Here is a 26,477-nt window from a genome sequence, read left to right on the forward strand (position 1 = left end):
CGCCTGCACTCAGCTGTGTCCTGTACGCCTGTAACTCATGAGAACCACTGCTGAGCGTTCATACACTTGATGCTGTTTATGAATAAAAAAATCTACACTGCACACACACACACACACACACACACACACACACACACACACACACACACACATGATTTGAGTGAGAATGATGCAGTCAGGTGTGAAGTGACTGCTGATTGGTTCTTACCTTCACCAGCAGGAAGAATATGATAATGAGCAAGATGAGCCCGCCCCCTGCACCAACACTGATGATGAGCATTCGATTGGGAGGAAGGACGAACTCGGCCTTCACTGTGATCTGAGACAAACACAGAGAATCTCCTCAAACCCTTCACACCCTACACTACAGGACACTGACAGACAACATGATGAACACAAAGCTCAACACACAGCAGCTCTGGCAAACAGCCAGAGTTTATTAGACTACAGATGCCCTCTCCGTCATAGAGAGAGAATATTAAACACTACACATTTACACTGTGATCATTAATGAAATGGGACAGAGGATACCTGTGATTTATGAGGGTCGTCCTGCAGAAAGAAGAGAGATACGGCTGATTAAACATGGCAGAACAGTCTGTATGTGTGACTGAAACGCTGCTGTCTGGAGCTCTACTGGAGCTGTGTGTGCTGTAGATTCAGACACTCTCCTGTAGGGGGCAGCACAGGCCTGTTTTATGTGTAGGCCTGGCATGTCACGCTGTGCTCCACTCCGCTTTTCTCTCTCTGTCTCTGGTTCTCAGGTTAATTAGCTCCAGCTGCCGGTCATGATGAGCCTGCCTGAGCAGCAGCTGGTGTTGTGGTCTTCTTCACTAGTGTTCGGGGCAGTTGGATCAATATTTAATGCCAAATGAACGTTAGTGTGCCTCCATTACTCTTACTGTTTATTGTTTTGTGCATTTAATTTGAGATTTCCTTCCAAGTGCCTTATTTCATTTTGCATATCCCTAACCTGTTCATGGTCAAGAGAGGAAGCTCAGGGATGTCTATGTTGTTGATTTTCACCTTTGATTTTAGCATTAGGGAAGCTAGTCCTCTTAATTTAGCTGCGTTCTGTTTGATGGTTTAGGCTAGGGGTGATGTTTGGGTTTCATGTTTAGGCTTTTTTTACTCATGGCATGCTTCCAAGGTTTTCACCAGTTTCTTTTTAATCTGTGAAAGTTTGCTGGTGAAATCTTGTATTGTTGTGATTGCCGTCTTCTAGACTAAAAGATGAAACCATTTTGAAAGCTGTATAAAACACAGTGACTGCTAGCCAGCTCTGAGGAAAACACGACACAGCGGGGTTAGCTGTAACAGGGGGGTACAATTAAGCCACACACTATTGAACATCAACTAAAGTAACTAAATAATTGTTGAATTCTGAATATAATGTTGAGCACTTTTGATTTACATGTTGTTTTAGTATAATTTTTTTAATAGATAAAAAAATATTTTATTGCTAATACTGCAAATAAATGCAGTGTAATAATAATGGATAATAATTCAAATAAATCCAAATGTGTGTATCCAATAAATAAATAAACCTACTGTGCTATGTAAAATACAAATAAATGGAGCAGTACAGAGGAAATATAGCTACTATTTAAAGTAAATTTAATTTAAATTAATTGTGTGAAATCTTTATAATCACGTGTCACAACTCACCCCCAGTCTGTTACCACTAGCCCCGCAGGTGGGGTAAACTAACATTTCTGCTGCTGGCACTTTCAGCAAACTAGAGGTCTGGCGATCATACAAGCAGGGCTCAATTGTAGGAGAGGCTCGTGTGCTGCTGGTAGAAAACAAATGTTTTGTGGAACCCCGTTACTTTGTTCATTATTTTTCTCTCCCCTAAACTCACTCAGTTTGACATCTAGTTTCTGTTAAAGCTCCTGTATTTCTATTAAATAGATTCTAATGTTTATCTTCTCTAAAGCTTGTGTTCGCTCTTCACTGTTGTGTGAAGTGTGTTCTCCACATTTATCTTTTTTTTTTTTAACTCAGTTTTATTTACCAAATTCAGTCTTCTTTGTTAGACTTTTTAAACAAAACTCCTAGACTTGAAAAATGTGGTAACAATGCAGCATTACATTATTCCTGTGGGTCAGGGGGGGGACAGCATTGATCCTGGAGGGCCGGTGTCCTGCTGAGTTTAGCTCAACCCTGATCAAACACACCTGGGGCCTGTTTCAGAAAGGAGGTTAACTGAAAACTCAGAGTATTTTAACCCTGAAATGAGAGAAACTCTGGGTTTCCGTTTCAAAATGGCAGGTTTGTCAAACTCGAGAAAGCAGGGTAAGTCAAGACTGTTTCTGAAAGAAAGGTAACTTTAACTCAGAGTCAGTTACTGTGGTAACTCTGTGAATCTAACCTGGTCAGAAGCAGGTGTTATTCTCTAAACTCAGAGTTTCTGTCTGTCTCCTCCCCTTTTTTAAAGATGAAGCGGCATTTCTCGTCTTAGCCTTACGTTTCCACCCACCTATTTTTATGCTTATTTTGGATACGTGCATAAAAACGATTGATAGAAACGTCATGATGCACATAACTTTTTAAAATATGCATAAAAACCGCGCATAACTGAGTAGGATAAACTTTTATTCAATAGAAAATGTGCGCATAAACTACGATGGAAACATTTTTACTTAACAAATTACAGTATGTACATTAAAAAAAGATCATGATCATATGATAATGAAAATGTGTGTAAATGGACAAACCAGCAGGCTGAGCACACTGTAACATCTTAAATATTGTTTTAGTCATTCATAAATGCCTTAACTGTTTCAGTATTAGTGTATATTATTAATTACCTCCGAACGTCTGGTGCGTGTCAAGAGTCTCCGCGTCTCATGGCTTCAGACGCCCCCACGTGTTCATTGTGTTTCAGTCTTTTGACATCGAGGCGCAAGTACATTAATTAGGCTAAATCAACACGTTCTCACTCCCAACTCGTCACATACTGACGCTTGGTCAGGAACCCTCGGCGTAAGTTATTGACGAACAGGGTACCCCTTTAGCGTCATATTTAGACGTGCAGGGATTCCCTATAGAATCTGTGCCTGAGCCTGAGGCGTCATAGGGAGACGCTGGAGGCTTGTATAATTACCAATAGATGTCAACGCAATTTTTAAAACCTGATTTACGTCTATTATCTTAGTTTTCTTATTTTAAAATATGTAATTTTTATTTTGTTCATGAAAAGCGTCTGTAAACTGGGTCGAAACTACTTTATGAATAAACTTCGGTCCACGTGACATCTCTTAACGGTGAGTTTAACGCCGCTCTGCTATTGGTCAAACTGCATCAGCGGTGAGTTCACAGATGAGTTCAACTGTCAACATTAAATAGTATGTTAATGCTTCATAATGTATTTTTATTGGAGATTTGTTGGTGTTTATAAATATGTTATCATTTACTTTATATTTAATGAGTGAAATTATATTCGGTTGCCCAGTTTAGAGTAACTATGCCTAATAAAACTTTGATTCATTCATATTATTTATTGTTTTTTTACTTTAAAAAATATTGCATTTCAGGTACTAAGTTTAAAAATGTTTTTGGCTGATATTTTTTTTATTTTAAATGATTCATTGAAGTTGGGGTCATTGTATGTGGCGATCTATTTTTTACAGTCTATGCTCGCTATCCCAAGGTTCATTGCGATCCCAAGGTTCACTGCGTTTTCCACAAGGTAAGTAAAAAGTAAACAAATAAAGACGATTTGTTGATAAAGCATGTACTGTAAACTAGCGACGTTAACTAATTACATCAAGTTATTAAAAATATATTTTTCTCACATATAACATTGGTCATGCATTAGAACAATATATACATTTTAAGATAAGGAACAGTGTAACCAGATTGTTGTTTTCCACAATAGAATTCGTGCAAAATCTATATATAATATGCAATATGCAACTCTAATAATACAAATGTATTCGTAATTGTTTTAATATTAAAGAACATCAAGTGTTTCCAAAGGTTTAAAGGCTACATTGTTAAAACAATTATTTTCCATGCCTTAAAACACACACACACACACACACACACACACATATATATATATATATATATATATATATATATATATATATATATATATATATATATATATATATATATAGCATAACAAAAGCTCAAGTATAACTTAAGCTGATGGATGTCACACAATGAATATCTTACACTATTACCAGTATAGTTTGGCCTTTACCAATTTATTTAATTAAAGAAAGAATCTATCATCTCTAAATTTCGGTAAAGAGGCACAACAAGCTGTCTTCTTTGTCCAATATTATGTCAGTCAGGATGGTAATGGTAAAACTCAAGGATTACCTTGCACCTTCTCAGAAATTTACTATTGATCAAATGTATTACAAGTGGCTGGATTGTTTTTAACACAAGCAACGTTTTTTTAAATCATTATCTTAAAGAGATTAAGGCTCATTTTGGACTACACTTACATTTCTTTACAACTGCTTAATGCAGTACTGATGTATCTAGTAGTTTAGTGGGTTTAACTAATGTCACATCTGTTTTTATTCATTTCAGATGCAGAAACTTTTGACATATGAATTCATCTTGACTAAGGGTAAGGTTTTTGTTCAGAATTAATCATTATTTAAAATCATTGTATTTTCTTTGTTATTATGTACAGATTTTAAAAGAATGTACTTTCTTTTAATAAAGAACTCTTCACAGCACTGCATCTGAACAGTCACAACCTCACAGAGCTGCACAACTGCCCCACTCAGATCAGTGTTGAAGCTGGAACCTCATCTTGTGTACAGCAAAGGCAGAGCTGAAAATTCACTGTTTGTCTTGTATTGTGTGGTAAGTCATAATTTTATTATTATATTTTTTTTTATTGCAACACTAAGTAGTCCATTCTGTGGCCAATATGATATAAAAGGCCTAAAATGGGACTGACGTGATTATTGTTTTGATTTCTAGATAAGTACTTATGGGGCTACACATGCAGCTGAAGTTAGCTACATTGAGTAGGACATTTCTTTCAGTATACTCTTAAAGAGATTCACCCAAAAAGGAAAATTCTGTCATTAATGACTCATCCTTTACTTGTTCCAAATATGTCTGAGTTCCTTTCTTCAGTTAAACACAATTTATATTTTAAAGAAAGATGAAAACCTGCAAACATTAACTTCCATAGTATTTGTTTTTTCCTACTATGCATGTCAATGTTTTCAGCTTTTCAGCTTTCTTCAAAAAACTTCCTTCATGTTTAACACAAAGTAACTTGGAAGTTTTTAAAAAAGGTTTACAACCACTTGAGGGAGAGTAAATAGTGAACTACTGCTTTAACCCAATCTAGTTGACTTTACTAGAAAATTGTATAGAAACCCAGTGCCTTAAAACCCATTACATTTTATACAATGTGCAACTTAACAGCCGTACTTGAATTAAAATATAACTGTAAGTTCAAGAAGATTGTAAAGGTTATTGGTTAATTTAAAGTGGGCTGTTTAGTTTCACCTTGTGTAAAAACATAAAGGGTTTAAGGCAACATGTTTCTATGCAGTTTTCTAATAAAGTCAACTAGTTTGGGTTAAGAGTGTAATGGGTTACAGTAATAGCAGTGAATCATGCAGGCATAAAATAAATGTTTAGCCATGTAAAGCAATAAGCTTGTTATAATTTAGAAATATTTTTAGGGTGGAGCACAGTATGCTGTTGTAGTGTTCACATAATTGATGAGTCAAACATGAGATGTGTGTTTTAAATTGCAAGACGTGAATTAACAATATGTTCATCAAGATTCTAATCTTGCATCTTATATTTTTTAAGGTTTTGGCCCAATAATACCCATATTCTGCTATTTAAAAAATCATGCTGGAATTTGTGTCAGCATTCCCTTCAATGAAAACTACAACAGTGGACATCAGTGGTGATAAAAATGTATGTGAAGGATAAGGGTGTTCATAATGAGAAGTGCAGTTACTATCCTGATCTCTGAGTTTGTAGAACTGACAGATCTGCTTGGAATACATGGAAACATGCTGGAAATGTTTAACCTATTATACAGTTAATTCAAGAGTGCCAGGTTTAATGACACTTTACATATATAAATAAATATCACTGAACTTTCTAAATGAAACCTAACGCTCATTCTTTGTTCAGTAATGATATTGTGCACTTCTAATACTTTACAGTGGCAAAACCTGGAATAACACATGGGAGCCCTCCAGGAATTCCTGACACTTTACGCCCAAGTCTCCTCATGCTGACCGGATTGCAATATGACAGTCTAGTCAGCATAAACACCTGGACTCACCAAGCACACTTTGGTTCTCAGTGTTTTGTAAAAATTGTTTTTGCTATTCTTCAGTAAATACTTGAATATGTTTTGAACTTATTCTACTTTTGATGTTTAAGTTCAGAAAGTTGTTATTATAAACATAATTTGCATTTGTCATGAACTTGACTTCTTGTTGTTGTTAAAGCTGTTTATTATAATGGCATTTCCAAAGCCATCGTTTGAAAATATTTTTTGCAGTGCAGTTTTACTTGAGCTTGACATACCAGATGTATGACATGAATAAATATCACAAAATAAATATAATAATAATAATAATAATAATACAATATATACATTTCCTTCAATTATAATTGTTTTTAATCATTTATATATGTATGGTAATATATTATTGCATTAAAAACTGTTATAAAATATATGTTTTTGCATGTTTGCGTGATTTTTTTTTTTTGTGGCATTATAAATAAATTATAAATGTTTCATTAAAAATGTATTGTGTTTATTTGCATACTCATTTACAATGAACTACTATTTATACTATTTAATGGGCACTATATTTGTCATTTAAGTTTGATATATATTTATATTTGTATACCTAAATGATGCAGGGTTTAGTTACATGAAATGCTGGAAATGTTTTCAAACATGAAGCTTTTTTATTATTTTATTTTTTATTTTAGTTTCAAATTAAGTATACTGCCTATGATCTGGTTTTACTATGATAATTTTGCACATCAGGTTACCCCCACAAAGGAATCTCACACGGTAAATATACATTTGTATTTTTAATAAGACAATAAATAACATGTAATATTAATGCACATTTTGATATTTAAGTTATATTATAAGGTTATATTAATCTACCTTCAGCCGGAAGATTACCAAATAGAGACAAAGTGTGACGTAGATTGCGACGTTGTGATTGGACTATAACTTCAAAGCCAAATTAAAAGATCCTTCGTGTTGCTAACTATGTTTTGCTAACTTTGCCACTTTACTAACTGTGTCCTTTATCAATGAGTTATCGCTGTGTTTCAAATAGTTACCGATTAACCAAGATCGTAACCCTAAACTTAACCCTAACTACACCTTTCAATGAACTACAATTTGTAGCGCCATGTCTTTCCCGTCCCATCTATACAGCGACAAAGGATTGTGGGTAATGTAGTTTAAAGTCTTTTTGTAATAAAATGGAACAGATACAATTTTTTATGAACTAAAGACTATCTGAATAAGGTCATTGTGCATATATTTATGACATATATAAAAGCCAGGCATAAATTTGTTATTTTACAATGAGTATTTTTTTAAACAGCTTTTATTGACTTGATCAGTATATACCAGACTATTATATCCAACATTATTTATTGAACATAGCATAGGTAATAGTCTTGCTGATATTCTCTCACTCATTTTTCGTTTGAAATGTGAATACTTTTTCCTTTTCTACAGGGCTCTACTCATCTGTAAAAATAAGCTAAACATTAGTATCTTCTTTAATCACAAGTTATTAGCAATAGTGATCTATGTTTATCACAAATATTATAAATTCAGTTTAATATGTGTGGATGTAATTCTGTAATTGTGTTTCATTAATGGTCATCATGTGATATTTAATTGTTTTCACTTTATTTAAAATGTGGATAAAAGCTCTTTTAAAATATGTAAATGTTTCTAAATAAAACCTTTTTAAAGAAATGTATTTGTTTAAAAACCACTCTTTATCTGATTATTTTTACTTTCTAAATATTCAACTGTTTGTGTAACAGTATGTTTTGATGACAATGGATGAACGTGTTTAATAATGATTCCACATAATGTCTTTGTCCTGCATGTGGGTTAGTTTGATAATTATTTTCTTTATGATCAAATGATTTTAAGATTTGCTGCATTGTAAGAATCATGAAAATAGTGAGAAATGAGGTAACAATGACGAAAAGATATCCTTTCAAATGCTGCGAATAGTTCAAACTTCCAAATGATTAAAAATACATAGCCAATAACCAACAAAATAAAAATGCAAACCTTTAAATTATCTAAACTAGAAGTAAAATAGTTCTGTGCTGTACTTATAAGTTACTGTGAAGTTCTATGTCTACAAAAAAATACATATTTTATTTTACTTTTTGGCTTAGTCCCTTTATTAACCAGGGGTCGCCACAGCTCTATGAACCGCCAACTTTTCCAGCATGTTTTTATGCAGCAGATGCTCTTCTAGCCGCAACCCATCTCTTGGAAAATATTTTATTTTTTATTTTGCATTCAATAAAACATTATACAAAGTTAATTTTTATTTTCTGCATAACAACAGTGGCACTGTTATCTCACAAGTACAGCAGTTTTTTGTTAGACATTCTAACAAATTAATACAAATGTTTCAAAGTAAGGACAAAAATAAAAGGAGATTATTATTTATTTATTTATTTTTAAATCAATGAGGACCAAATAGATCCATCAGATCTTTGATGTAAATCATAGGTTAATTTTTTCAGAGGTAGAAGTCTGGTTGCCTGACTCAGCCACATATTGACTGGAGGTATCTGAGCAGTTGACCATAATAATGTACATTTTTTGGCCAAGTATATGCAAAAATTAAATTTATCATGAAAATGTATCATAAAATTAATATTTTAAAAGCTCTTAATGTCATTTAATGTAATCATTTTATTTTAATATAGAGTTCCTTAAATCGTTATATGTTGTAAGCAGTTGGGCATACAATAATGCTCTTAATTTACAACACTGATTGATTTTAGAGGCATGCTTACATACTGTACATATCTATGTATTTAAAAAAAAAGAGACAACAATTTGGTTATAGATGATGAAAATTTTATTTTATTTTTACAGATTTTATTACATGCTTTAGATTCAGGGTTAAGGTCATCCTCTTCTGGATTACAGTAAAAGAAAATCCACAGTCAATGTCATACTCATCAGCTGGAGCTTTATTTAAAAAATGTCTCTTTACTGCTCCAGCCAAAACTTGCAGGTACCTTGCAGGTCTCTAGATTGCACCATCGTATTGTTGTTTATTTCTCAGTTATTTTGTTGCTTTCTGAGAATGATGATCCATAGACCTTTTAACCCCTCTTCGTTTAGGCCACATGTCGAATCTTAAAAGAAGAACACAACAACATAAAAATATATTAATATTCTTTGGACTGGGTAACCTTATGCTTAAGTTTGAGCCAAATAATACAAATACATACCAGTACTTTTCAGTAGCAAACAAGCAGGAAAGTTCTTTGAAGGAACCAGGATTAGTTGAAAGGTATTTATAGTGGTTGGCCATCTCTGCCACAAGAATCCACTGCTTCTCCTGAAGAATCCTGACTAGCAGGATGATGTTGAACACCCTCCTCTTTGTTGCTGGGTCAGCAGAGTCTGAAATATATTCATAAAAAGAAAGTTGTATAACAAGGATTATACGTCAACTTTTAAAGAATCAACACTGACAGAAGTCTAGTGTACATACCATGCCATATGACAAAGACATCCATATCACTTCTGTTGTTTGTTGTCTTTGCTTCTGCTACTGAAAAAATGACAGTAATAGTAACACTTACAATTTTTCATGACTACATTTAATATTAATAAGAATTTCCTCACCGTCTGCCCACTCCTCTACATCACAGACCAAAGTCTTCCAATTGGTTTCCAGTCACTGCCAGTTTCATGGATTCTGTTTTCCAACTTGCTTTGCAGAGCTGCTGCGGTCTACAGTGATAAGCAATCAAAAATCACAATACTATTAAAATAGGTTACAGAACAACTAAAACAAATTCTACTGGATATTGTTACCTTCTGATATCAATAGGTCGGCGAGATGGCCAAATTGTTGAATATCTGCTAATTCCAGCACATGACCATGAGAGTTACAGTAGCATGTCTGGTCAATGCAATCCTATAGAAGAAACACTGCACTGTTCAACCTCCTTCCCAAGAGTAAAACCAGGCATATCCTGGTATGCCTCACTCCATTTCACCTGGTTAACATATACAAAAAAACAAACAAATAAATAAGTAAACCAATAAGTTTTGGCATTTACCTGTAGATCAGTTTAAGATAATCATATAGCTCATCTATCTCAGATATAAACTCATGTGCTTAGGCATGAAACACACTAAAATCATGGGCTTAAAGATGGTGCTGAAACTTTGGACAGCTTTTTGCAACTCTTTTGGACGTAGTGTCATTAGTTGATGTAGTCCACAAATCTTCCTGTCAATTCTTAATCCTTAGCTGTAAATAAACCTTCAAAAATGCCAGTGTTTGGAAAAAGGAATGAAACAGTACAGAACAAGTGCATAACAGTTTATATCTTCTAATCTAATTTTACTAGGTGAACATCACAGAGCTGTTTTCTTGTTAATTTAGTTTCAACACATACAGTTTAAAGTACCTCGTGCATTCTTGAAATGGTTATGCTTATGGTTCACATCTACTTAAATTGGCAGTATATCTAGTGTGGAAGCAGGACAGATGAAGGGCTCTTCCTTACAAATACTATCCACCTTGTATTGCACAGACTCCCACTCAAGAATATCTCAGAAAAATGTCTGCTGAGATCTTAGCAGTCCATGTAAAATAATTATACCAACATCTTTTCCACCAATGGAAAGAATATAAAAATATTTTAGGATATATTAATACGTGCATGACCAAATCTGAGATAAAAAGGCCATCAGTATGCCTTAGTTTAAATAAAAACAAAATTTGACTCTAGCCCACTGTCACCTGGGTCTACAGATACAGGGACTAATGGAAACAATGAAGTACACACTGACAGTCACTGGAGCAAGGCTCTCTCACAGTTGGGAAGATTGGAGTTCCTATGAGCTGTACCAGATAAAAACAACAAAAAATGTACATTTATAACATTTCTAACTTATCCTAAGACTAGTTGACAAGCAGCATAAGCAGTTCTAATTTCCTAAACCCCAATGTGGGCAGTTGATGGCCTATAAGGTGTCATAAAATCAGACAAAACAAAATACTTTCTGAAAAAGAAAAAAATGATTGGCCACTATCAACACCCAGAACAAATAGTTTTAAACAGTTAGGCCACAATATTTTGTGAGCTTATGCTGTAGTTTTTTAATGTTTGTCATAAACAATAGTAATAGTAAAACTAATGCGTTTCTTTCTGTGATTACAATAGTAGTGAAAGAATAAATGCATTTTATCTCATACAATCATATATGCCTAAACAATGTAGATATTTAATATACATGGAATGAAAAACTTCACTAACCCTTGACTGATTCCAGAGTGGTCTTGGCCTTCCTTACATGGTGGTGCTTCCTGCAGATCATCAAGTTGTCATCAAGACTTAAGCTTATAATTGAGATCTTGATGATAAATCTGAGTATAAAGGAATCACTCATAGTGATAGGCAGAAACAGGCTGAAAGACACAAGAATGAATCAAACAAATACAAATGTGTTAACAGAGATAGAGAGAGAGACAATTGCAATTTAACATATAAACATGGGTAAAGTGATTTAACTTTTTGATTATTAGAAAACAAAATTGGATTTTTAAAGAAATCTAAAGAACCTGAAGAATATTCATATCTGAACAGTGAACACCTTATAATTTACACCTGTATATATATATATATATATATATATATATATATATATATGTATATATATATATATATATATATATATATATATATATATGTGTGTGTGTGTGTGTGTGTGTGTGTGTGTGTGTGGTAGATTAAGCTGTTTTTTGTTTAGTTTTGTGTTGTAAAATGAATAAAATGTGCTCAGACGGGCAAAATTTCTGCCTTTTTTCCTTTAAAGGCATGGAAAATAATTGTTTTTACAATAAACGTTTGGAAACACTTGATGTTCTTTAATATTAAAACAATTACGAATACATTTGTATTATTAGAGTTGCATATTGCATATTATATATAGATTTTGCACGAATTCTATTGTGGAAAACAACAATCTGGTTACACTGTTCCTTATCTTAAAATGTATATATTGTTCTAATGCATGACCAATGTTATATGTGAGAAAAATATATTTTTAATAACTTGATGTAATTAGTTAACGTCGCTAGTTTACAGTACATGCTTTATCAACAAATCGTCTTTATTTGTTTACTTTTTACTTACCTTGTGGAAAACGCAGTGAACCTTGGGATCGCAATGAACCTTGGGATAGCGAGCATAGACTGTAAAAAATAGATCGCCACATACAATGACCCCAACTTCAATGAATCATTTAAAATAAAAAAAATATCAGCCAAAAACATTTTTAAACTTAGTACCTGAAATGCAATATTTTTTAAAGTAAAAAAACAATAAATAATATGAATGAATCAAAGTTTTATTAGGCATAGTTACTCTAAACTGGGCAACCGAATATAATTTCACTCATTAAATATAAAGTAAATGATAACATATTTATAAACACCAACAAATCTCCAATAAAAATACATTATGAAGCATTAACATACTATTTAATGTTGACAGTTGAACTCATCTGTGAACTCACCGCTGATGCAGTTTGACCAATAGCAGAGCGGCGTTAAACTCACCGTTAAGAGATGTCACGTGGACCGAAGTTTATTCATAAAGTAGTTTCGACCCAGTTTACAGACGCTTTTCATGAACAAAATAAAAATTACATATTTTAAAATAAGAAAACTAAGATAATAGACGTAAATCAGGTTTTAAAAATTGCGTTGACATCTATTGGTAATTATACAAGCCTCCAGCGTCTCCCTATGACGCCTCAGGCTCAGGCACAGATTCTATAGGGAATCCCTGCACGTCTAAATATGACGCTAAAGGGGTACCCTGTTCGTCAATAACTTACGCCGAGGGTTCCTGACCAAGCGTCAGTATGTGACGAGTTGGGAGTGAGAACGTGTTGTGTTCAGGTCTCACTGTGTGATGCTGCTGGAGGAAAACCTTTGGGCAGCTGTGGTGTTTTGTTCTTTGGATCCAATAAGGGTTTGCAGCAAGACATGGCCTTTTAGACAGCTTCCTCTGGCATCCAAAGTTCCTCATGGTGGATGTGGTTCATCTTCTTGGTGGTTTGCTGACATTTCTCTGAATACCACAGCTCTTGATCTTCACAAAGACCCGCTGTCTTGGTCAGCTGTTTTCAGAGCAGGATCCACATCTGTAGTGAGGATATGGAATTCACAATCTTTCAGTCAAACGTTTGTTAAATCATTAAAACAGGGAGAATAAACAGACCCGTGAATATCTCCTTTAATTAACTATTTTATTATTGTTACAGCACAAATAATACATCTCTTCTCCAAAAAACATTAAATGTTAAGAAAAACATGAAGAATAAACAGAAGATTTAATCAAATTATCACAGTAAATATTTTAAATTGGCTTATAAATAAAATTCTAATTGACTGGAATCAACACAACACAAATCAAATCAACACAACACAACTCAACACAACACAACTCAACACAACACAACACAACACAACCTCTAAAAACACATCAGACGTCGAGGCTTCAGACTGTAAACAAATGCTTGTAAACCCCCAGCATTATCATATGTACAGCTAATCTGTGCTAAATGAGCTGTGTTGTTATTGTTCTGTGTTTGTCGGGTCTGCACTCGCTCCGTTCTCCTTCACAGCGACTCCTGCACCGTCTTTAGCATCTGTGTCCATGAGAGGAGAGTCTTCAGGGCTGTTCTCCAGAGCAGATACATCATCAGTCTGAGAGGGAAACTCTTCAGGACGCCTACGCTTGAAGAACCCACACTGCACACACACACACACACACACACACACACACACACACACACACACACACACACACACACGATTTGAGTGAGAATGATGCTGTCAGGTGTGAAGTGACTGCTGATTGGTTCTTACCTTCACCAGCAGGAAGAATATGATAATGAGCAAGATGAGCCCGCCCCCTGCACCAACACTGATGATGAGCATTCGATTGGGAGGAAGGACGAACTCGGCCTTCACTGTGATCTGAGACAAACACAGAGAATCTCCTCAAACCCTTCACACCCTACACTACCTTCATACAGGACACTGACAGACAACATGATGAACACAAAGCTCAACACACAGCAGCTCTGGCAAACAGTCAGAGTTTATTAGACTACAGATGCCCTCTCCGTCATAGAGAGAGAACATTAAACACTACACATTTACACTGTGATCATTAATAAAATGGGACAGAGGATACCTGTGATTTATGAGGGTCGTCCTGCAGAAAGAAGAGAGACACGGCTGATTAAACATGGCAGAACAGTGTGTATGTGTGACTCTGTGCTATAAATTCAGGCCGATGCTGATAATGACACACTCCTGTAGGGGGCAGCACAGGCGCAGCACTGACAACAGGCAACATCACATTACTCCTGTAGGTCAGGGGTGGACAGCACTAGCCACATTTCCACTATCGTACCTAAAGCAAGCGAGCCAAGACCAGTCGCCTTTCAACTCCCTTCCAGACCTGATCGGGCCAAAGCGGGGCTTTCTCGGGGCCAGCGGCGGCTTTTTTCAGCCCGCTGAAGACCTTGGGTCAAAGAGGGGCAGCTGGGGCTTCAGGGCGGAGTGAAAGGAGAGGCGGAGTTAGCCCGAGTCTGGGAAAGATGGTGTGCGGTCATTACACTGGTTTTCCGATCTCACACGAGTACATGCAGCAAACAAACAAATAAATAAAGGAAAGAAAACATCCAGCTGAAGTTTAAGATAGGCTATTCCATTAAACACCTTATATTAGGGCTCTTCTGCTCATGATCGCCCTCATATTTCCTTTTTAAATGTATGGCTGCTGCAGAAAAGCATTATTTTTTATACATTTATAGTTTTCATTTATAAGTGACTTTGCTGCGTCCTCCTCGATGATTCAATAACGCAGAATAATCTTTACACCATATTAAACACACGGCAGACAGTGAAGGTAGTCGAGAGTTTTTGTCCAGTGTAAAAGGTGTGTTTGTGTGTGTTAGATGTGTGTTTGTGTGTGTTAGATGTGTGTTTGTGTGTGTTAGATGTGTGTTTGTGTGTGTTAGATGTGTGTTTGTGTGTGTTAGATGCCTGTATGTGAGCGCTCGCTTCACTGCTCTGTAGATGATGTGAGCGGCTTCTGTTTTTCTTTTTTTCTCTTGGTGATAATCCAGAATCTGGATACAACAGAAAGACAGAAAACTGCACAAATGACGTCTTCACTTTAGTAGACTCAAAACAAACCGATATAAAACAAACTAAAGCTAGCTATAACAGTGCAGCTATACACAATACAGAAATCAACACGCTTTACAGCCAAATATAACTTTCATTTTACAAAGGCCTGTCTGAAAAAAAGGTTTTAGATATTGTCTAAAAACTATAAACACCAGAGGAGGTTTAAATATTCTTTATGAAGTATTTGGAGACGATGATATAATCAAATCCTGCAAACAGAGCAGTAAAAGCAGACCCTTTTCTCTGTCCGCCGCTTTACAAACACTAAATCTGTTCTGTGTCCTCAAACAAGTGTTGATGTGTTTATATGATGTGGGGAAATGAAAATGACATAGTAAATGATGAGCTTTATTAGAGGATATCTGCTGAGCGCAACAAAAAATACGCTATATTTCATTACTGGCTCTTCTGTGCTGAAACACTGAACACTTCCCTGTATTTAAGATCACAGAATAATCTGCAACAGCTTTAAATAAAGGGGAATCCCCTAATATTAAATGTCATGTAGCCTATAGGGAATATTGATGTTTCAGGGCGCTCCGCAGCATTTGGGCTGAATGTTTGACGACGTTCATCTGAACAAAGATGTCATAAAAACATTTCATACCGAGTTATTAACGGAGCATGTCTGTGCTGTTATATTATAGATGGTGCGCTCACTGTGCTGGGTTCCTCCGTTAGTGGCGAAATCACTCGATGCACGATGCCAACAGTCGGTCGGTGAGTAAATGCATATGATGAATGAGAACACACAGGCCTGTGCGTGTAGACATACCATGCTTGTACATGTTAAATGAAGTGGGCGGGGTTTGTTGACGGTTGATTCGGGGGCGGGGTTTACATAATGCGCTGTGAGCTACTAGCCCGACAGTGGAAACACCACATGATTTCGGCCTCACTGCTCAACCACCCGGGCGATTAGCCCAGCCCGACCCGATAAAAGCCCCGGCTCGCCCTGGCCCGACAGTGGAAATGCGGCTAATGATCCTGGAGGGCCAGTGTCCTGCAGAGTTTAGCTCAACCCGAACAACCTGAACAAGCCAATCCAGGTCTTCAGGATTGAGGGTTTTTCAGGGTTGGAGCTGAACTCTGCAGGATCGACACTCTCCACACCTGCTGCAGATCTCAGAGCTCAATCTTTAGGAGATCATTTCCCTACAGTGTGAAACAGAGCGCAGCTGTTCTAGAGCTGACAGAGCGAATCATAACACACGTGTCATGCGGCGTCACCTTCAGGCCTGTGGACGTCTGGTTGTAGCGGCTTCTGTTGTAGTTGAGCTCGGCACTGATGTTCAAGGAGAAATCCTTCCTCAACTCCTGGAAGGAAAATTTCTACAGCAGGAGGGTTAGGGTGAGATCTCCAGCTGATGTTCGTGTGTGTGTGTGTGTGTGTGCGTGTGTGTGTGTGTGTGTGTGTGTGTGTTCATCACTCACGCTCTCGTACTCCTTCACGCTCTGGAAAGTGGCGTCTGCTGTCAGGATGAACTGAACGACTGAATGTTTGTCCAGATGAAACTGAGAACACTCAATCGTCTCGCAGTGATCGTCCTGAAAGATCAACAGAGCACTGAGAGCTGAGACTCGCTCTTCACATCACAGCAGACGCATGTGTGATCTCTTACCTCAGAGGATGTGCACGCCACGTCTGTAGAGTTCTGTGGAGAAGAACAGAACAGGGTCAATCACCTGAACACATGATGATGATGATGATGATGATGAAGGAGTGACCCACCTGCTGCACGCTGAACTTCTGTTTGCTTAAACGCACAGGTGTAGTTGGACAGGGCAGGTGGAGCGAGACCCTCACCGGCAGACCCTTTACACCCAGATTCTCCACCTGTGAACACACTGAGGGCTCTGAATGGGCTTCACTGCAGTTCTCTGAGCGTGACTGAAGCCACACGCAAGACGAACAACACAATAACACTGCACAGGTGTGCTCCACTCTCTGACCTTGTAGACGATGCGGAGAGGTTTTGGACCTCTGTCCTCCAGAGAGAAGTTCAGGTACGTCACAGAGTCTTCAGCCGATCTGTCAAACACACAATAACCCTGATTTACTCTCGTGTTTCTGACACAGTTTGAGGGAGTTTTGCTGAGTTTGACTGAGGCAGATGAACAGAACAGAAGAGTGAATAAGTGCTGCTCACAGACTGATGGCCACATCGACAGCGAACTGAACCGGTACACTCCTCCTCACCGCCGCAGCGCTCGTGTTTCCATTGTTGTCGCTGTGAACAAACATACAGACTTACATACAGAACCATCAGTCTTCTTCCCCTCTGTAACATGAGTAAACTGAGTTAGCACTGCATATTTCCAGTTCATTAATCTGTCTTCATATACGCCTCGCTCACCTGTTGGCCGTGATCATCATCTCCATCATGTCGGACCAGTCGTAATCCCACTTCGACACTCGAAATGTTGCCTGAAACTGAGTCTAGAAGACAGAAGAAATCTCTGAGGATCAGCATTGAAGGAAAATGAACACAGCCAAGGTACATCTATAGAGAACCAATCATCTGGTTAGGGGGTTTCCGAGTCTCGTCCCAGCAGGACTGGAAGATGTGGGAGTGAATGACCAGCGCTCTCTCCCAACTCCAACACCCAGCTGAGCTGCCCTTGAGCAAACCCCTTATTCCTGGACACTAGAAGCAGTAGTTGCCACTGCTCCGGGTGTGTGTGTGTGTGTGTGTGTGTTTGTGTGTGTGTGTGTGTGTGTGTGTCTTACTGTAGTGCCGCTGCGGTACACTGGTAGATTGATGCTGCAGGTGGTTCTGTTTGTCGCTCCGCTGTCGCGATCACCACAGCTGCTTCGGGTCCGGCTGGGCTGTTTATTCAACACACAAACACACAGACAAGCTTCATTCCAAGAGCTCAATGGATTTTCTATTGCCCTAACCCAACCGTACCCTTACAGGAAACTGAGCATTTTTACTTATATACACTTTTCTATATATAAACTTTACTTACTACTTTAAAAACATCAGTATGATTAACAGAGGTTGGACTGAAACTGAAACAGCTGGTGTCAGAGCTCAATGATTCATGAGTATGATGTAGCTCCTCCTCAATACAGCATCAGTTTGTTTTGGGAATGAGACACGAGTCCTGCACAGCGGCCGGAGGGACTTTGAGCCGTCCTCTTCAGAATAGTGTTCAGGTCACCACTGAAGCTGCTGGAGGAAACCTTTCCTGACTCACTCCTCCAAAACAGCCCAAAGTGCTCAGTAATGTTTAGATCTGGTGACTGTGAAGGCCATGGGAGATGTTCAACTTCACTTTCATGTTCGTCAAACCACTCTGTGTATATGTGCATTATCATCCTGATACAGGGCAACACGGTGGCGCAGTAGGTAGTGCTGTCGAAGAAGGTCACTGGATCAAGCCTCGGCTGGGTCAGTTGGTGTTTCTGTGTGGAGTTTGCATGTTCTCCCTGCATTTGCGTGGGTTTTCTCTGGGTGCTCCGGTTTCCACCACAGTCCAAACACATGCAGTCTGTAGTGTATGTGTGTGAATGAGTGTGTATGGATGTTTCCCAGTGATAGGTTACAGCTGGAAGGGCATACGCTGGATAAATTGGCGGTTCATTCCGCTGTGGCGACCCCTGATTAATAAAGGGTCTAAGCCGAAAAGAAAATTAATGAATCCTGATACACACCACTGCCTTCAGGATACAGTGTTGGACCCGGAATGGTGGTTCTTGGCAGGGACGTGTCCATCTAGCACAGGTATTGGGTTTGGTTCAAACCATCACTGATCCACCCCCATGCTTCACTCTGGGACACTTTTTTTTGTGCTTCTCCACATCGTAACTCTCCCGGATGTGGGAAAGACAGTGAAGGTGGACTCATCAGAGATCAGGTTTGGCTACAGCCGCCGGCAATCTCTTTCAGACAGCTTCCTCTTGTGTCCACAGTTCCTCCTGTTGGATTTGTGGTTGTTCTTGGTGGTTTTCTGACAATATTCTGTATCCCACGGCTCTTGATAATTGTGAGATGCACACCAACAATCTGTCCTCTTCTGAACTGATATGTCCCCATAATGTTGTGTGAATAGTAGTGTTTTAAGCAAAGCTGTGCTATTCCTCTGCTGATAAACCATCACGCTCTGCTCTTACTGTTAAAATGTGCAATCAATGAAGTTTAAGCACCAGGCCGGTCACATTTAGCCCTGAATCCTCCAACACGACATTGGCCAGTGCGTCTGTTTCATTGTCCAACCTCTCTATGTGCTTTATCTAACTCATGACATGGGCAAAGTCACATTTTGAAAATTCTTATGTTTTTAGTCCTTAGTCTTATGAGCAGTCATCTGTACCTTAACCGTCAGGAAATTTGAGAGCGAGAGGCCGTCTGGGTAGTGCAGCACTATGCTGGTGTTGAAGGAGTCGTCGCCGGGGTTCTCCAGCGATATGAGGAGCGTGAAATGAGCTTGATTCGCCACCACTAACGTGTTGTTCCTGCAGAACAGACCAACACAGAATCTCTGACATGATTTCAGAAGTCAGCCACGCTTATAATCACTTTCACACTGGACATTTCTTACCTAAAACTGAAGTCCAGCTTCAGATCGGCCACACAGCTGTTATTGGAATTACAGTTCCTTTGAAACGGCACCTAGACGCACGCAAAACAGAACAATCTAATGACCACTGGAGAAAAGTTCAAACGCTGCACATCTTCAACACCTGACAGACTCCACAGATCAAGACTCATGGCTCACAGGTTAATCACTGAGCCGCTGATGCTAATCTCACCTCCACATACTCCTCTGTCCTGCTGTAGACATCCAGAACAGCCACAGAGCTTCCAGACATCTCACTCTGAGAGAAATTCATTCGTATCTTCAGAGGAGACACTGTGTCTGCAACACAGCCCTGAAACACACACAACATTTTCCATGAAGCAGCGGTGGACAAGTTCAGTCCCGGAGAGCCGCAGTCCAGCAGGATTCAGCTCCAACACCAATCAAACACACCTCAACAAGCTAATCAAGCTTTATCAAGGGTGGAGGAACACTCTGCAGGACTGTGGATCTCCAGGGCAGCACTTGTAAACCCCTGCCATAAAGACACAAAGAGATCAGCTGAAGCTGTGATGGACGACACGCACCGGCATGAAGACGGGGAAGCTCCGACAGAAGATCCCAGAATCCAGCAGGAGGAGCTGCTGCAGAGCCTTGGATGATGAATCCCTCTGAACAAAGAACCCTCGATTGATTCCTCTCATCACGTCCACGTTCAGCTCCAGAGAAACGTTCAGCTTCTTGTCGAGCGATCCTGAAGCACATGAGAGGGTGAGACTGGAAGACCCTTAGTGTGGCAGAGCTCAGAGATGCTTTGAGATGTCGTTGGCGTTACCGTTGCTGCTCGTCTGCTCCTTCATCGTGAAACATGAAGTGAGATTAAACACATTCAACACTTTGTCACTTGGACATTCAAAGTAGTTCAGGTTGATTTCATTAGGACTGAAGCTGAGCTGCACAGATACAGACATCACCGGCCGAGCCCTGAGAGAGGAGAGAAATGAGCAAATGACCAACAATCCCACACAACCGGCTGGAGCACTGATGTTGAGCAGGTTTGCTGATTTACTCCACATAAACTGTGATTGAATAATATCTGGCCACTGATGTGTCTGTACACAACCAGAGTTCACAGAAGGTCATCAGTATGTCATCAACAGGAGCTTGTGTTGAGACTGTGAGAGTCCGGTTATGTGGTAAATGTCCTACTTGAGCAGCACCATCCCTCCTCGCGCTCCGATCACCACATCTGTCAGGTTGTCATCGCTCATGTCCATCTGGCCGGACAGAGACACTCCAAACTGCTGAAGACCAGGCAGAACCGACCGGCCCGAAATCCGCTAAACACACACACATACAGAGGTTCACATGCACGATGATCCACATAACACTGATAAGTTCAGTTCACAGCCTGTTCCTCAGTGTAAAGTGAAGTGAAGCGGTGTAGGATGTGATGGTCAGGAGGTTTTCACACTGGGCAGAGTTCCTGTGATAAAGCCAGTCTCAAACATCATGAGAGCCCAAGCAAACTCTCACCTGAGGAGCGTGATTAAGGTTGATGCCACGCATCCCGTCACCCAGGTAGATGTAGACGACTCCTTCTCCATCGTTCTCAAGCGGAGCCCCGACCGCCACATCTGACAGGCTGTCTCCATTCAGGTCCTTTAGGGATGCCAGAGATGCAGAAAACCTGCCAATGTTTGACCCGCTCACATTCAGCATCTTCTGGAAGGGCTAGAGAGAGATCAAGAGGAAATGAGCGGCACCAGAACCATCTATTTCCATTATCTGAAGAACATCTTAACGGTCAAAACCTCTCCATACCCCATCAGAAAAGGTGTAGACGTACAGCTTGCCCTCCGCCCTCGGCTGAGACTGGTGGAACAGCGGAGCTCCGACCAGCAGGAAATCTGAGTCTCCATCAGAGTCCACATCCAGCAGACTCAGAGACGCTCCGAAATATGATCCAATCTGATGAGCAGAATTTATCTAAATGAATGTAAAGGCTGATACTGACAGAAGACATCAACACAAACACAGTCCCGCAGTACAGCCTAGAAACATCAGGGGGCGATGTGGAAAAGACTTCATCTATTTCCCTGAAAAGTCCATAATAGTGCCTCAGATGTACTTTTAGGTACATTTGGGTACTAATATGCGCTTTGAGGTGCCACTGTGGACTCTTTGGGTACAAATGTACTTTTGAAAAGGTACCGCTCCAGTGACAGCTTTTATTCCTGAGAGTGTAGAGAGTGTTCATGCTGAGTCTGAGGGGTTTCCTTCACTCACCTGTTCCCCTGAGATGTTCCAGCTCACTCTCCAGCTGCTGTCATTCTTGATGAAGAGAGTCACCAGACCCATGTGTTCGGCTCGCGGAGCCCCGGAGAACAGAAAGGAGACGCCGGCTCTCGCTCCCAGCACAGCAGAGTAACCTGAACACCATCAGCATCATTGAAACATGCACAAACTCTACACATGACACAGGCCTCCTGTTGCAGAAGCTTCAGCTTACCCATATATGAGTCTTTACTGACGAACGGATCTCTAATCTCAGTCTCTTTCACTCCAGATCCTGATCCCGTCACTTCATACAGAGATCCACGCCAGTCATTAGATCCAACCGAGCCCACGATCACAGAGTCCTGAAACGACACGTCACGTCTGATCACTGACATTTACACACAATAATCACTATAGAGGCGTATGAACACAGCTCTGTCAGTCTGCCTTGCTGCTGTGAGTAATGTTAAGAGTCTGCATGTGCAGGTTTATTTATATCCAGCTCATGTAATTCATGTAGCACCACCTAATGCAGTGAGAAAGGCGAGGTTTGTTTAGTTTCAGTTATTTTTAATTTTAAAAGATGACTGCATCAAACCCTGACCCCAAATAAAAACATAAACACAGCAAAACGTGAATCGAAACATTCCCACAAAACCACAATGACCAGGCATTACTGACTACATTGATAAGGCGAGCAGATTTCTACATAATTTCAGAAGATTTAGCACACACTACATGAACTTTCCTCTGTGTGGGACATCTCTCTCACCTTGTGGTTGATGACGCTGAATCCGCTTTGTGATAACTCTTTCAGTCTGTCTTTGCTGTGTGCTTCTGTTGAGCCTGAAAACACAGATGATCTTCATTTGCTGATTTAATTCAGAAACCTACATGTAGTATTGCTTTACTTCACATTAATATTTTACCCTCAATGTTGTAGATCTTCTTTTGCAGGTTATCCAGAAGTCCTTCGAGTCCTTTATAGTCCTTAATAAAGAAAGTGTTGTTGTGTTTTGGTTCTGATGCCAGTGAAGTTAGTCTGGCTAAATTTGCAAGGCCTCCCACCTGAACAACAAAAGCATCAATATATCTGATACACTTTTCATATCAGTGCAGATCAAAACTGATTAACATGTTCATAAAGTCATTAACAGGTCAAGGATGATTGTCTTTTAAAGTTGGAAATATTCTGAACGTAAAGGTAAACATGGTTAATTTAAGTCATTAAGTCCTGTTTCCATCTGTCGCTGTCATGTGTTTAAATAGGTTGACAGACACACACTGACCCTCAATAATAAACTGACCTACCACAGACTATCCAGCACACAAAGCAAATGATGAAAACGCACCCCAATGATGTAGCGCAGGATATTTTGCTTGTCACATTTCTCGAGCACATGTTCATTATCCCGATCGGTGGGGTCTCCATCTGTGATGATCACCAGGGCGTGCTGAGCTTTGGGATTGGCTCCAGACGACACGTTATTCAGCAGATTCTCTCTAGTGATGGAATAAATCAGACATAATGACACGTGAACATCATCTGTGTTGATTCTACACCAGTGTGCTCTCTACTTTACATTTTTACAGCAACAAAAGCAACAGAGAGAGAGAGAGACGTCTGATTTGTTAATGTTCAAAACCCTGTTATCAGGATGAGAAGTAGAAGTAGACTAGTAACAGCAACACTCAACCGGAATTCAACCTGGTTCGTGCTGCATTAGTGTTCTAAACCATGTGGAGTTTTACTCACAGGACGTATTTGATGGCCCCGTGTGTGTTTGTGAGCGCGCTCATGTGCTTCTCCTTCTGCAGTTTCTGTTCAGCGGAGCCGAGCTGATAGTCGTTGAAGTCAAACACAGTACTGAAGGTTGTTGCAAACTGGACGGCAGCGAACTGACACACAGAGAAACACCGACTGTTAGCATCATCAGCCATGAGGAGAGCTCTGTTAAACCCTGATGATGATCACAGCAGTGCTGAACAACACCTTTATGGAGGAGTTCGACAGTTTCTTCATGATATCTGTAATGAAGTCTTTATTCAGATCAAACTCTTCTGGCTTCATACTGCGGGATCCATCAAACAGAAACACCAGGTTGACCTCTCTCTTTGTGCATTCTGCAGGAGAACACAAGACACAGAAATACACGTCATTACTAACAATCAAACTCTGAACTACTGACCAGATGGACAACACATTTTCCCCAGGAGTATAAGGTAATGTCTCTAATCACGCCTTTATTGATGGATTGAGTTGGCTAAAGCCTGTCAGGCTGGTCAGACCTTGGTAAGCGGCAGTGAAGTTGGAGACGGCCTGTAAGCCGCTGTTGAACTGGTAGCAGATGCCGTTCAGATACGAGTTTCCATCACAATCATGAGGGAGATACGGACTGCAGCTCTGAGAAAGAGAAACACACACACACACACACACACACACACACACACATCTGGCCTGATTTATATCTGCAGTCTCTCTGTCTGTGTTGTAATTGCTATGAGAGTTTATCTTCAGCTAAACATGGCTGCTTTATTGCATTATCATGTTTGGACTGAAGCTCATTTTCATTTGGTGTCAGATTGAGGTTCCCCAAGATACCATATACATTTTGTCACCATATTAAGTGTGTCAAACACATCAACTTACAGTCAGCGGAGCGTCAGGCGACACAGACACAGACATGCTGAAGAAGCGGACGCGCTCTGAGTCTGTCAAACACAACACACAGCAGTTAGAGGCAGAGTAACGTCTGGCCGAGAGCTTCAGCAATGCACAATACACCAGCGGCTCTCTGTGAAACATGCGCGGTGTGATACCTGGCCGGCGCAGCGCTTTGCAGGAGCGCAGATCTGATGCGCAGGTGTAGATTTCACCTGTTGAGTTCCTGGCTAATGGAGCTCCGACAATAATCCTGCCAAAAACACCAGAGCACAGCCAATCAGAGGCCAGAAACACCTAGCAACTGTGTACAATCCCTAGCAACCAGCCAGTGTGTGTGTGTGTGTGTGTATATGTGTGTGTGTGTGTGTGTATATGTGTATGTGTTTGTGTATATATATGTGTATGTGTATGTGTGTGTGTGTGTGCCTGTGTGTGTGTGTGTGTAAATATGTGTGTGTGTGTGTGTGTATGTGTGTGTGACTCACTGTGTGCTGCTCTCAGACTGATGAACGCTGTAACCAAAGAAATCTGCTGCGCTGCCGTTATACACCAGCGGATGTTCGGTGTCCATGTTGAAGGCCTCTGAAAGACACGCTGAGAAACGACACGCTGATGAGCGCACACACATTAGCAGACACTCGCCACAGTTTCTTAATGATACACAGAGTTTCTCTTCCTGTTTGACAGAGTTTCATAAGACGCAGGAACAAACGCTCGGGATTCAGACAAACACACTGAACACTGCACAAACCCTGAACAGCACACACACTCCATCTGCCCGGGCATTCACACTCCATACCAGCATCACACACCTGCACACAACTGAAGAAGCATACAGAGCAGTGTGTGTGTGTGTGTGTGTGTGTGTGCGTGTTCCTGTCAACATGTGTACGGCCACAAAGATACCACACCCTGTTCACATCACACACATTTACACACACACACTTACACACACACACTAAGATAGACACACACACACACACACATACACACATACACACACACACACACACACTAAGATAGACATACACACACACACACACACACACTTATTGTAACTGTTTACAATTTAAAGACGGAATTTCACAAACACACACACACACACACACACAGACACTCGCTGGTCTACATGATCAGTAATGCTGCATGTTCAGGTAAGCTCCTGTTCTCGTCTAACACACACTGCAGAATGCGTCTAGCTCAGCTCGTCAGTATATGATGATCTCTCACCGCACATGAGGAGGGTGAAGACACACATCTCCATCTTCTGCCGCTGATCATCTCTCTGACAAACTCTTCCTGTTCATTTCCTCATCGCAATCTCATTTCCTCCTTCACACTGAGCGCTGTGTGTGTGTGTGTGTGTGTACGTGTTTTTGTGACATATCAGGACACAAATCTGTATAATGACATGGGTGTGACACAGGTATTACAGAAAGGAGGTGAAATGTGAAGACATTGGTGACGTCCTCATTTCTCAAAATGCTTATAAATCCCACAGGATGAGTTTAATCAGA

The 26,477-nt window shown here is 39.7% G+C and overlaps 1 protein-coding gene and 2 long non-coding RNA genes across 8 annotated transcripts; 1 reads left to right on the forward strand and 2 right to left on the reverse strand.

Moving 5' to 3' along the window:
* Positions 1-151: 151 nt before the first annotated feature.
* On the reverse strand, positions 152-26,477 carry zmp:0000001082. 4 transcript variants are annotated; one of them, NM_001386625.1, is made up of 31 exons: positions 26,191-26,477; positions 25,446-25,554; positions 25,116-25,210; positions 24,946-25,007; positions 24,585-24,699; positions 24,289-24,419; positions 24,052-24,194; positions 23,648-23,798; positions 23,225-23,363; positions 23,068-23,132; positions 22,528-22,657; positions 22,305-22,447; positions 21,840-21,986; positions 21,552-21,749; positions 21,225-21,355; positions 20,851-20,999; positions 20,603-20,769; positions 20,248-20,367; positions 20,037-20,107; positions 19,809-19,950; positions 18,220-18,318; positions 17,846-17,928; positions 17,639-17,719; positions 17,442-17,520; positions 17,221-17,325; positions 17,111-17,143; positions 16,923-17,036; positions 16,719-16,820; positions 14,485-14,505; positions 14,154-14,264; positions 13,501-14,036 (listed from the first exon to the last, which is right to left on the reverse strand). In NM_001386625.1, the coding sequence occupies exons 1-31, from the start codon at positions 26,222-26,224 to the stop codon at positions 13,860-13,862; spliced, it is 3,447 nt and encodes a 1,148-aa protein (NP_001373554.1). In that variant the 5' UTR covers positions 26,225-26,477; the 3' UTR covers positions 13,501-13,859. The 4 variants fall into 4 exon arrangements, 3 of the variants coding, with proteins under 3 accessions (XP_068075685.1, NP_001373554.1, NP_001373553.1); NM_001386624.1 differs by having other exon boundaries at positions 23,068-23,141; XR_012401320.1 differs by having other exon boundaries at positions 13,513-14,036; positions 14,485-15,234; positions 15,298-16,820; positions 23,068-23,141; positions 26,191-26,247.
* Positions 3,660-6,604, forward strand: LOC137496057 (uncharacterized). Of its 2 annotated transcripts, none has more exons than XR_011016143.2 (4): positions 3,660-3,694; positions 4,552-4,591; positions 4,690-4,833; positions 6,171-6,604. It is a non-coding gene; the product is annotated as an uncharacterized lncRNA (long non-coding RNA). The 2 variants fall into 2 exon arrangements; XR_012404671.1 differs by having other exon boundaries at positions 4,702-4,833.
* Positions 9,085-12,447, reverse strand: LOC137487245 (uncharacterized). Of its 2 annotated transcripts, none has more exons than XR_002459266.3 (7): positions 12,412-12,447; positions 11,533-11,684; positions 10,079-10,263; positions 9,887-9,994; positions 9,753-9,809; positions 9,487-9,661; positions 9,085-9,390 (listed from the first exon to the last, which is right to left on the reverse strand). It is a non-coding gene; the product is annotated as an uncharacterized lncRNA (long non-coding RNA). The 2 variants fall into 2 exon arrangements; XR_002459269.3 differs by having other exon boundaries at positions 9,753-9,812.

The sequence above is a fragment of the Danio rerio genome, chromosome 1 (genome assembly GCF_049306965.1).
Source record: "Danio rerio strain Tuebingen ecotype United States chromosome 1, GRCz12tu, whole genome shotgun sequence".
Taxonomy (NCBI): Eukaryota; Metazoa; Chordata; class Actinopteri; order Cypriniformes; family Danionidae; genus Danio; species Danio rerio.